This window comes from Lithobates pipiens, unplaced genomic scaffold (genome assembly GCF_037356315.1).
Source record: "Lithobates pipiens isolate NorthernLeopardFrog02 unplaced genomic scaffold, aLitPip1_a1.2 Scaffold_55, whole genome shotgun sequence".
Classification (NCBI taxonomy): Eukaryota; Metazoa; Chordata; class Amphibia; order Anura; family Ranidae; genus Lithobates; species Lithobates pipiens.
Genome location: NW_027507877.1, coordinates 1,791,307 through 1,804,292, shown reverse-complemented (window position 1 = coordinate 1,804,292; position 12,986 = coordinate 1,791,307). Strand labels below are relative to the sequence as shown.

General features: G+C 46.8%; 1 protein-coding gene across 1 annotated transcript in view; it reads left to right on the top strand.

Annotated features, from left to right (window-relative positions):
- Nucleotides 1-12,986, top strand: part of LOC143957710 (cytosolic phospholipase A2 gamma-like) — a 136,713-nt gene that overhangs the window by 79,726 nt on the left and 44,001 nt on the right. Inside the window, exons 11-12 of the mRNA XM_077467405.1 lie at nucleotides 1,110-1,142; nucleotides 4,569-4,616. Coding sequence (XP_077323531.1) covers nucleotides 1,110-1,142; nucleotides 4,569-4,616 — 81 coding nt within the window. The remainder of the gene's footprint in view (nucleotides 1-1,109; nucleotides 1,143-4,568; nucleotides 4,617-12,986) is intronic.

Sequence of the window (12,986 nt, the reverse complement as noted above, 5' to 3'; positions counted from 1 at the left end):
GACCCGTGTGTATGCAAGCCAAGCTTGAGCGCAATTCCTTCGGAAAAACCATCCAAGATTTTTCAGACGGAAATTCCACTTGCGTGCACGCGGCATTAGTATCCTGATATTAAAAGTCAACTGCAGTATTAGTAGCTGCTGACTTTTAGGTCCGCTTTAAGTAGTTAAAAAAAAAACAAAAAAACAAATACCACATAATGGCCAATAGATGGCGCTTATAGTCATACAAGAGTTCTATAACACAGAATATGACAATTTTGTTGGAGCGGTGCAAATCTGTGTCATGAACTTTTTATACATAGACCCCCCTATGAGGAATACATATCTCCCAACTGTCCCTGATTTCAAGGGACTGTCCCTGATTTGGAGCAATGTCCCTCTGTCTGTCATTCCTCCTCATTTGTCCCTCATTTTGGTCTGATCCATATACCCTGTTTCCCCCGAAAATAAGACCTAGGGTAATTGTCGGTGATGGCTACAATACAAGCCCTACCCCCCAAATAAGCCCTACCCTGTGTCCCCCGAAAATAAGCCCCACCCTGAAAATAAGACCTACATGGACTTTTACCAAGTCTTATTCGGGGGTAGGGCTTATATTGCAGCCATCACCGACAATCACACTAGGTCATATTTTCGTGGAAACAGGGTAGATGTATATAAAATACACTTTTTATCCTTCAAAAAGTGTTTCCCAGAGCTAAACCTTTCATCCGATCTCTAAATTGCTGCATTTGTAAATTCCAAAAAGCCAATATAAAGGAAAAGTAGCAGTAAAAAAAAAGAACTTGTGTGTTTAACCAATCTCTATTTCCTGTACAATTCTCCTTTAAGGGGGCGTGACAAGAGGCGTGTCCTATGTCTCCATACTTTTGCCGATAGGTGTCCCTCATTCTCATCTCAAAAAAGTTGGGAGGTGTGGGAATATCAAATAAATATAACTTAATATTAAATTCAACTTACTATTTTTTGTTTAATTTTTTTGGCCTTCGTAAAGAGCGCCCCCTTGATCCAATCGCACACGGGATGTGAAGACGCACAGAGATCTCTCATTCTTGGTGTCGGTGTTATATACAATTCTTACAATAAGTGTTTCCGTTCATTTCATCCAGGAGCCTGGAATTGGATTTCCCGTAAAGAGCGCGGTAAGGAGACGTCATCTTCTGCCATACATAGAGCTGTACACAGCAGGGGATTCATGGCGTGTTTGCTGTTATTAAGAAGATAAGGCCAGAGAGGGGAACATTTTATAAACCTACCTAGCGCCCGCCTTGTAGGGACATGGCGGTGGGAGGGATCTCCTCTCAGTTTGGGACGAGGTCATAGGATGTCGCCCCCCCAGCGTCGCTGCTCTTGTGCGCCTGCGTCGTTGGCTCTTTACCAAGATTGGGATCACGCGGAGTCCATGGGCGAGAGGAGATCCCGCCCAACATAATTTCCCTATATGGCGGGTGGAATCTCCTCTCAATCTAGGACAAGATCGTATGATGTCGCCCCAGTGTCCCTGCTCTCACGTGCCTGAAGGGGGCACGCAGCGCCGCCACCATGGGCGCTGTGTCCTTTGGCAACTGTGCGACCCCGATCTCAGTAAAGAGCCGATGATGCGGCTCTTTACCCATGTGATCGGCTGTGTTCAATCACAGCTGGTCACATCTAAATGTGGAAGTGTCATTCACTGACTCTCCTCGCCTCACACCGACAGATTGTGAGGGTAGGGGAGCTGATCAGTGGTATCTCCCCGCAGGGGAGATCTGTACAGGTAATCAGGGCATTGCTCATCAGTGCAGCCCCAACAGTGCCCAGCAAGTGACGCCAATCAGTGCTCATCAGTGACACCAGTAAGTGCTCATCAGTGACACCAGTAAGTGCTCATCAGTGACACCAGTCAGTGTTCATCAGTGACACCAGTCAGTGTTTATCAGTGACACCAATAAGTGCTCATCAGTGACACCAGTCAGTGTTCATCAGTGACACCAGTCAGGGCTCATCAGTGACACCAGTCAGTGTTCATCAGTGACACCAGTCAGTGCTCATCAGTGACACCAGTCAGGGCTCATCAGTGACACCAGTCAGTGTTCATCAGTGACACCAGTCAATGCTCATCAGTGACACCAGTCAGGGCTCATCAGTGACACCAGTCAGTGTTCATCAGTGACACCAGTCAGTGCTCATCAGTGACACCAGTCAGGGCTCATCAGTGACACCAATAAGTGCTCATCAGTGACACCAGTCAGGGCTCATCAGTGACACCAGTCAGTGTTCATCAGTGACACCAATAAGTGCTCATCAGTGACACCAGTCAGGGCTCATCAGTGACACCAGTCAGTGTTCACCAGTGACACCAGTCAGGGCTCATCAGTGACACCAGTCAGTGTTCATCAGTGACAAAAGTCAGTGCTTATCAGTGACACCAGTCAGGGCTCATCAGTGACACCAGTCAGTGCTCATCAGTGACACCAGTCAGGGCTCATCAGTGACACCAATAAGTGCTCATCAGTGACACCAGTCAGTGCTCATCAGTGACACCAGTCAGTGTTCATCAGTGACACCAGTCAGTGTTCATCAGTGACACCAATAAGTGCTCATCAGTGACACCAGTCAGTGTTCATCAGTGACACCAGTCAGGGCTCATCAGTGACACCAGTCAGTGTTCATCAGTGACACCAGTCAGTGTTCATCAGTGACACCAGTCAGTGTTCATCAGTGACACCAGTCAGTGTTCATCAGTGACACTAATAAGTGCTCATCAGTGACACCAGTCAGGGCTCATCAGTGACACCAGTCAGTGTTCATCAGTGACACCAGTCAGTGTTCATCAGTGACACCAGTCAGTGTTCATCAGTGACACCAGTCAGGGCTCATCAGTGACACCAATAAGTGCTCATCAGTGACACCAGTCAGTGCTCATCAGTGACACCAGTCAGTGCTCATCAGTGACACCAATAAGTGCTCATCAGTGACACCAGTCAGTGCTCATCAGTGACACCATTCAGTGTTCATCAGTGACACCAATAAGTGCTCATCAGTGACACCAGTCAGGGCTCATCAGTGACACCAGTCAGTGTTCATCAGTGACTTACCATGTCACCTGATTGGCTGAAGTGACAGGCACTGAGATTGGACGCCTAATAATAGTTGTCCAATCATAGCAGAGTATGGGAAGAGGACTGGAGAAGACATGAGGACTTGGAGCGCGGAGGACAGTGCCAAGACAGTTAAGTGCTGGGCGGGGGCACACTAGCAGCATTTGATGGGGCACAGTAGTGGCAATTGATGGGGCACACTGATGGCAATTGATGGGGCACACTGATGGCAATTGATGGGGCACACTGATGGCAATTGATGGGGCACACTGGCAGCAATTGATGGGGCACAGTGGTGGCAATTGATGGGCACATTGGCAGAAAGTGATGGGGCACACTGGCAGCAATTGATGGGGCACAGTGGTAGCAATTGATGGGCACATTGGCAGCAATTGATGGGGCACACTGGCAGCAATTGTTGGGGCACAGTGGCGACAATTGATGGGGCACACTGGCAGCAATTGATGGGGCACACTGGCAGCAATTGATGGGGCACAGTGGCGGCAATTGATGGGCACATTGGCAGAAATTGATGGGGCACACTGGTAGCAATTGATAGGCACATTGGCAGCAATTGATGGGGCACACTGGCAGCAATTGTTGGGGCACAGTGGCGGCAATTGATGGTCACATTGGCAGCAATTGATGGGGCACACTGGCAGCAATTGATGGGGCACACTGGTAGCAATTGATGGGCACATTAGCAGCAATTGATGGGGCACAGTGGTGGCACTTTATGGATACAGTGCCTGCGCTTGATGTTTTTTTTTCAGTTATGGCCCCCCAAAAAAAAAATTGAGCACCAGCCGCCACTGATAGACACCCCGAGGCCCCTCAACCTGCATGAGTGAAAACCCTGTGTGTTCCCCTTCTGACACCATGACATGGCACAGCCGTGTCACATTGTCTGGATAGACAGATATACTCTAATGCCTCGTACACATGGTCAGAGATTCCGACGACAAAATCAGTCAAAAAATTTTCCAACAAATTTTGGCCCAAGCTTGTCTTGCATACACACGATCGCACAAAGTTGTCGGAAAATCTGATCATTCCCGAGAGCGGTGAGGTAAAACACGTACGACGGGACTATAAACGGGCCAGTAGCCAATAGCTTTCGTCTCGGAATTTATTCTGAGCATGCGTGGCCCTTTGTCTACACACGATCGGAATTTAAGCGATCGGATTTTGTGGTCGGAAAATTTTAGATCCAGCTCTCAAACGTTGTGTGTCGGAAATTCCGACGGAAAAAGTCAGATGGAGCCCCCACACACACGATCGGATTTTCCGACTACAAGATCCAATCACACATTTTTCGTCGGAAAGTCTGACCGTGTGTACGGGGCATAATCGAACAGTAATCAGACTTAACTGGCAGTCATTGTATTTGATTATATGATGTTTTAAAACTGCACTGTGAAATCTGAAGTGCATTTCAATAGAGATATTTATTCTGTACATGTTATCTGTGTGTTTCACTTTATGCAGATAAGCCAAAGAAGATGTTTAGTCCAATAAGTCTGCAAATGAATTTAGGTATGTAATGCTGTGGATGACTCGGCGATTGGAATTAAAATGATGTGGCCATTTGCATGAATCGAGTTGTGTGGATCTATTTTGAATAATCTGACTATTGACCTATCACAGAGAGATCTCAACAGAGTAATAGTCCACAATCAAAAGTGCTAATTTTAAAGGCTAATATGCATGATATGCAACAGATAACACCAGCAATAAGGGGTATCTTCAGGTGTATACTGTGCTGGAGGCACACAACACCCACTTTAACTCCTGTAGATGCCTGTATTAAGGAACACCAGCAATAAAGGGTAGATACAGGTGTATACAGTGCTGGAGGCACACAACACCCACTAACTCCTGCAGATGCCTTTATTATAGAACACCAGCAATAAAGGGTAGATACAGGTGTATACTATGCTGGAGGCACACAACACCCACTAACTCCTGCAGATGGCTGTATTAGAGAACACCAGCAATAAAGGGTAGATATAGGTGTATACTGTGCTGTGCTGGAGGCACACAACACCCACTAACTACTGCAGATGGCTTTATTAGAGAACACCAGCAATAAAGGGTAGATATAGGTGTATACTGTGCTGTGCTGGAGGCACACAACACCCACTAACTCCTGCAGATGGCTTTATTAGAGAACACCAGCAATAAAGGGTAGATATAGGTGTATACTATGCTGTGCTGGAGGCACACAACACCCACTAACTCCTGCAGATGGCTGTATTAGAGAACACCAGCAATAAAGGGTAGATATAGGTGTATACTGTGCTGTGCTGGAGGCACACAACACCCACTAACTACTGCAGATGGCTGTATTAGAGAACACCAGCAATAAAGGGTAGATATAGGTGTATACTGTGCTGTGCTGGAGGCACACAACACCCACTAACTACTGCAGATGGCTTTATTAGAGAACACCAGCAATAAAGGGTAGATATAGGTGTATACTGTGCTGTGCTGGAGGCACACAACACCCACTAACTCCTGCAGATGGCTTTATTAGAGAACACCAGCAATAAAGGGTAGATACAGGTGTATACTGTGCTGTGCTGGAGGCACACAACACCCACTAACTCCTGCAGATGCCTTAATAAAAGAAAAACATCAATAAAAGGTAGATACAGGTGTATACTGTGCTGGAGACACACAACACCACTTTAACTTCAAGATGCCTGAGAAAAGAACACACTGTCCCTGCCTATTCTGCTCTTTCCCTGCACGCCGCAACACACTACACAAGGCCGCCGCGCTGTCGGCCTTATATAGTGTACAGAACACTAGTAATAAAGGGTAGCTTCAGGTGTATACTGTGCTGGAGGCACACAACACCCAATTTCACAGCGCTAGGTTTTCAAGCCACAAAGACACTGTCCCTGCCTATCCTGCTCTTTCCCTGACCGCCGCAACATACTACACAAGGCCGCTGCGCTGGCGGCCTTATATAGTGTGGGGCGTGTACTTAACCCCCCTGAGCTATAACTGGCCACAGGGCCTGTGGCCAATTATGGCTCTCCTCGCTGCCGGCGCTGTGATTGGCCAAGCATGCGGGGTCACAGTGGATGCTTGGCCAATCATGAGCCAGCAATGCACTGCGATGGCGTAGTGCATTGTGAGCCGTTCGTGCCACACGAATTTGGTGCGAACGGTCCACAAAGTTCTGAATTCGCCGAACGGGCGAACAGCCGGTGTTCGGGGCGAACACCGAGCTCATTCCTACTTGTGATGTTTAAAAAGGCAATTCATTAGCACATATGAGGCATTTGGTTAGTTTTAAGTGCACCTTAACTATTTTTTTTTTAAATGAAAGTGGTTTTAACCACCTCAACCCCGGAAGATTTGGCTGCTCAATGACCAGGCCATTTTTTGTGATTCGGCACTGCCTCACTTTAACCACTTAATCCCCGGACCATTTGGCTGCCAAATGACCAGAGCACTTTTTGCGGTTCGGCACTGTGTCTCTTTAACTGACAATTGCGCAGTCGTGCGACGTGGCTCCCAAACAAAATTGGTGTCCTTTTTTTCCCCCACAAATAGAGCTTTCTTTTGGTGGTATTTGATCACCTCTGCGGTTTTTATTTTTGCGCTCTAAACAAAATAGAGCGACAATTTAGAAAAAAAAAAAACACATTATTCTTTACTTTTTGCTATAATAAATGTCTCCAAAAAATATATAAAAAACAATTTTTTCCTCAGTTTAGGCCGATTCGTATGCTTCTACATATTTTTGGTAAAAAACAAAAACGCAATAAGCGTTTATTAATTGGTTTGCGCAAAAGCTATAGCGTCTACAAAATAGGGGGTAGTTTTATGGCATTTTTAATAATATATATTTTTTTTACTAGCAATGGTGGCGATCAGCAACTTTTTATCGTGACTGCGACATTATGGCGGACACATTGGACACTTTTGGCAGAGCATTCACATTTATACAGCGATCAGTGTGATTAAAAATGCATTGATTACTGTGTAAATGTGACTGGCAGTCATGGGGTTAACCACTAGGTGGCGCTGTAGGGATTAAGCATGTCCTAGGGAGTGATTCTAACTGTGGGGGGAGGGGCTGTGTGTGACAGGTCACTGATCACCGATCCCGATTACAGGGAGCTGTGATCAGTGTCCTGTCACTAGGCAGAATGGGAAAATACTTGTTTACATTGGCATCTCCCCGTTCTTCCTCACCGTGACATGATCGCGGGTATCCCCATGGAAATCCAGTCCGTGAGACTCAAGATCATACTCACGGAGCTCGTGGCGGGTATGCGCAAATTTAAAGGGACGTACCTGTACGTCCATTTGCCTGTCCGTGCCATTGTGACAAAGTAAATGTTCGTGCGGCGGTCGGCAAGCAGTTAGCTGACAATTGCGTGGTCATACGACGTTGTACTCAAACAAAATTGACGTCCTTCTTTCCCCACAAAAAGAGTTTTCTTTTTTGATGATCTCTTCAATTCTTTTTTTTTTTTTTTGCGCTATAAAAAAAAGTGACAATTTTGAAAAAAATACAATATTTTGTACTTTTTGGTATTAAAGGCTGATACATATTCTTCTACATATTTTTGGTAAAAAAAAATCGCAATAAGCGATTATTGATTGGTTTGCGCAAAAGTTATAGCGTCTCCACAATAAGGGAACGATTTATAGCATTTTTTTAAATGTTTTTTACTAGTAATGTCGGCGATCTGCGATTTTTTTATCAGGACTGTGAGATTATGGAGGACACATCGTATGCTTTTGACACTATTTTGGGACCACTGTCATTTATACAGTGATCAGTGCTATAAAAATGCACTAATTACTGTATAAAATTCACTGTCAAGGAAGGGGTTAACTCTAGGGGGCGATCAAGGGGTTAAATTTGTTCTCTAGTGTGTGTTTCTAACTATAGGGGGAGGGGACTGACCTAGAGGAAATTACAGATCTCTACAGTTCCTAGCTATTAGGAACTCACAATCTGTCTCTCCTTACAGAACAGAACAGAGATGTGTGTGTGTTTACACACACACGTCCCTGTTCTTCCGCCTGGCCAGCAATCGCTCGTGGCTGGCGGTCATCGTGACTGCCGGCCACGAGCATTGGCACCCCCGCGATGCAGCGGGCATGCGCCTTCTATCCCGCTTAAAGGAGCCGACATACAGCTACGATGGCTCACGGGATCGTGCCGACCTGCCGCAGTATAATGACAGCTCGTGGGATTGTGCCAACCTGCCGCCATATAATGACGGCTCATGGGATCGTCCTGACCTGCCACCGTATAATGACGGCTCGCGGGATCATGCTGACCTGCCACCGTATAATGATGGCTCGCGGGATCGTGCCATCCTGCCGCGGTATAAGGACGGCTCGTGGGATCGTCCCGACCTGCCGCAGTATAATGAGGGCTCGCGGGATTGTGCCAACCTGCCGCCGTATGATGACGGCTCGCAGGATCGTTCCGACCTGCCGCTGTATAATGATGGCTCACGGGATCGTGCCGACCTGCCGCCATATAATGACGGCTCGCGGGATCCTGCTGACCTGCCGCGGTATAATGATGGCTTGCAGGATGGTGCCGACCTGCCGATAATAACGGCTCATGGGATCGTGCCGACCTGCCGCCATATAATGACGGCTCGCGGGATCGTCCTGACCTGCCGCAGTATAATGATGGCTCACAGGATTGTGCCGACCTGCCGCCATATAATGACGGCTCATGGGATTGCCCTGACCTGCCGCCATATAATGACGGCTCACGGGATTGTGCCGACCTGCCGCCGTATAATGATGGCTCGCGGGGTCGTGCCGACCTGCCGCGGTATGATGACGGCTTGTGGGATCCTGCCGACCTGCCCCCGTTAAATGGCGGCTCATGGGATCGTCCTGACCTGCCACCGTATAATGATGGCTCGCGGGATTGTGCCGACCTGCCACCGTATAATGATGTCTCGCGGGATGGTGCCGACCTGCCGCTCTATAAGGACGGCTCGCGGGATGGAGCTGACCTGCCGCGGTATAATGATGGCTCGCGGGATTGTGCCGACCTGCCGCTGTATAAGGACGGCTCGCTGGATGGTGCCAACCTGCTGCGGTATAATGACGGCTCGCGGGATCGTCCTGACCTGCCGCAGTATAATGACGGCTCGCAGGATTGTGCCGACCTGCCGCCATATAATGACGGCTCATGGGATCGTCCTGATCTGCCACCGTATAATGATGGCTCGCGGGATCGCGCCGACCTGCCGCCGTATAATTACAGCTCGCAGGATCGTGCCGACCTGCCGCCGTATAATGATGGCTCGCGGGATCGTGCCGACCTGCCGCCGTATAATGACGGCTCGCGGGATCGTGCTGACCTGTCGCGGTATAATGACGGCTTGTGGGATGGTGCCGACCTGCCGCGGTATAATGACGGCCCGCGGGATGGTGCCGACCTGCCGCGGTATAATGACGGCTCGCGGGATGGTGCCGACCAGCCACCATATAATGACAGTTTGCGGGATTGTGCCGACCTGCCACCATATAATGGTGGCTTGCGGGATCGTCCTGACCTGCCACAGTATAATGACGGCTCGCGGGATTGTGCCAACCTGTCGCCATATAATAACGGCTCATGGGATCGTCCTGACCTGCCACCGTATAATGATGGCTCGCGGGATCGTGCCGACCTGCCGCCGTATAATGACAGCTCGTGGGATTGTGCTGACCTGCCGCGGTATAATGACGGCTCAGGGGATGGTGCTGACCTGCTGCCGTATAATGACGGCTCATGGGATCATGCCGACCTGCCACCATATAATGATGGCTCGCGGGATCGTCCTGACCTGCCGCAGTATAATGACGGCTCACGGGATTGTACCTACCTGCCACCATATAATGGCGGCTCGTGGGATTGTGCCGACCTGCCACCATATAATGACGGCTCGCGGGATAATTCTGACCTGCCGCAGTATAATGACGGCTCGTGGGATTGTCCTGACCTGCCACCGTATAATGACGGCTCGCCGGATCGTCCCGACCTGCCTCCGTATAATGATGGCTCGCAGGATCGTGCCGAGCTGCCGCGGTATAATGATGGCTCACGGGATGGTGCCAACCTGCCGCTGTATAATGACGGCTTACGGGATGGTGCCAACCTGCTGCTGTATAATGACGGCTCGTGGGATCATCCTGACCTGCCGTGGTATAATGAAGGCTCGTGGGATCGTGCCGACCTGCCGCCGTATAATGACGGCTCTTTTTTCAACCAGACTAACTGATCAGACAGGAGATAGAGTAAAGTAACATTGTTTATAAACATTGATCAGACAGGAGATGGAGAGATACAAAGTAACATTGTTTATAAACATTGACCAAGAAGAACCCCCTAGATGGGACTTTGACAGACCACCAGCACATGCAAAGCCACTATAAAATATAGTGTTTATTGATACAAAAATATTAAAACAGATGACTAGAATCTGAGCAATATACAATACAAATAGAACATTACAACAACACTTGTGCTCTCATAGGGGTAGGATACCCCAAAACCTGATCTGATCTGATGCAGCACTCTTTTTCTTGTTTATAAATATTGATGGAGAGATACAAAGGAACATTGTTTAGATACAGTGTTCATAGGTGATATGTTTGCTTGTTTGGCTTGTTTGCCCATTATGTATTGCTGGTTTATAGTCCACATATATGCTAATATTTTAGCGCTATCTATTCCAAACTGTATGGAGCTTTAGCCGTCCTCAGTGCAATGTATGGAGGTCATGGATTCTATGGATTTGGGCTTATGGATGGACACAATAGTACAACCATGGAAGTCATGGTGGGCTATCAATATCCCCCACTGGTGACGGTCAACTAGAAGCTGCTTGACTAAACCTGCGTGAGGATCATTTAAAGCTGATGTTTAATTGGCTTATATTTTGCCTTCTCCGGTTCCTCCCACCCGGGATGATCCATGTAGGAGAAGAAGCCGGATTTTTGATTTACTACAACTGTCATGAACCGCGGCGTTGAGGATTACTTCACCTTCTTAAAAATAAGTAAATAGTCCCCTCTCTGTCCCTGGACCCTTCTACTAAGCTGATAGGGTCCAGGGGACTTTTATTTAATCACCGGGAGCCACCGCCCATGGGAGTACTGTGCATGTGCCCAAATATAATTAAAGAGTCCCTTGTCTACACCGGGGTCCCTTACTGAACTGATGGGGCCCCTGGGTGTGGTACAGGAGGGCTGGCTCTACCCTCCATTGACACTGCCGATGACCACTGCAACAACTGCCATGTGAAAAGCCATGACGGAGTGTCACCTGCCGATAAAACACAGGAATCACAAGAACCTGGCAGAGATATATCGGTTCACAGGTAGAATGTTCATTTATCCACTTCCTGACCGCCTCGTGCAGATATACTGCGGCAGAAATATATCTGTATACAGTATATACATATAGGCAGATTAATGTACCTGTACGTTGCCCTTTAAGAGGCAGCTTGCGAGAGTGTGCCTGCCGGGAGCTCCGTGAGCGGGATCGTGGGTCCCGCAGACTCAATGTCCGCTGGGATACCCGCGATCGTCTCTCGGTAAGGAAGAACGGGGAGATGCTAATGTATGCAAGCATTACCCCTTTCTGCCTAGTGACAGGACACTGATCGGGAGCGGTGATCAGTGACGTGTCACACACAGCCCCTCCCCCCCACAGTTAGAATCACTCCCTAGGAAACACTTAAACACTACAGCTCCCCCCCTAGTGGTTAACCCCTTCACTGGCAGTCACATTTTTACAGTAATCAATGCAATTTTTTTAAGCACTGATCACTGTATAAATGTGAATGGTCTCAAAATCATGCCAAAAGTGTCCGATGTGTCTGCCAAAATGTCGCAGTCACGATAAAAAAATCGCAGATTGCCGCCATTACTAATAAAAAAATAATAATAATAAAAATGCTATAAATCTATCCTCTATTTTATAGACGCTATAACTTTTGCAAAAAAACAATCAATATAGGCTTATTGCGATTTTTATTACCAAAAATATGTAGAAAAATACATATCGGCCTAAACTGAGGAAAATTTTGCTTTTAAAAAAAAATAAAAATTGGGGATATTTATTTAATAACAAAAAGTACAAAATATTGTGTTGTTTTTTTTCAACATTGTCGCTCTTTTTTTATAGCGCAAAAAAAAGGAATCGAAGCGATGATCAAAAAAAGAAAACTCTATTTGTGGGGAAGGAAAGACGTCAATGTTTTGCGCAAACCAAACAATATACACTTATTGCGTTTTTTTTTTTTTTTTTTTTACCAAAAATATGTAGAAGAATACGTATTGGCCTAAACTGAGGAAAAAATTATTTTTTTATATATATATTTTTGGGGATATTTATTATAGCAAAAAGTAAAAAATATAGCTTTTTTTCAAAATGTATGCTTTTTTTTGTTTATAGCGCAAGAAAACACAAAAAAAAAAAAACGCAGGGGTGATCAAATACCACCAAAAGAAAGCTCTATTTGTGGGGGAAAAAAATATGTCAATTTTGTTTGGGAGCCACGTCGCACGACCGCGCAATTGTCAGTTAAAGCGGCGCAATGCGAAACACAAAAAGTGCTCTGGTCTTTGGCCAGCCAAATGGTCTGGGGCTTAAGTGGTTAAATCTGATTCTATGCAAAAAATACAATGTAATATTTTCATCACAGCTACATTACACATTTAGCTTTCAGTTATATTTTATATAATGTATCATTTTTTTTCCCAATATATTGATTAAACCTCGTGGTGGACAACAAAAGCTTGAACTGCAGCCGTATTTCATGAAGTTTTGAGTATTGTAATCATTATGCTGTCCATACTAAAGGAGAGTCAGGAACGTACACGGCAGGTGCCGGCAGGGGCCAGCACAGAAGTGAG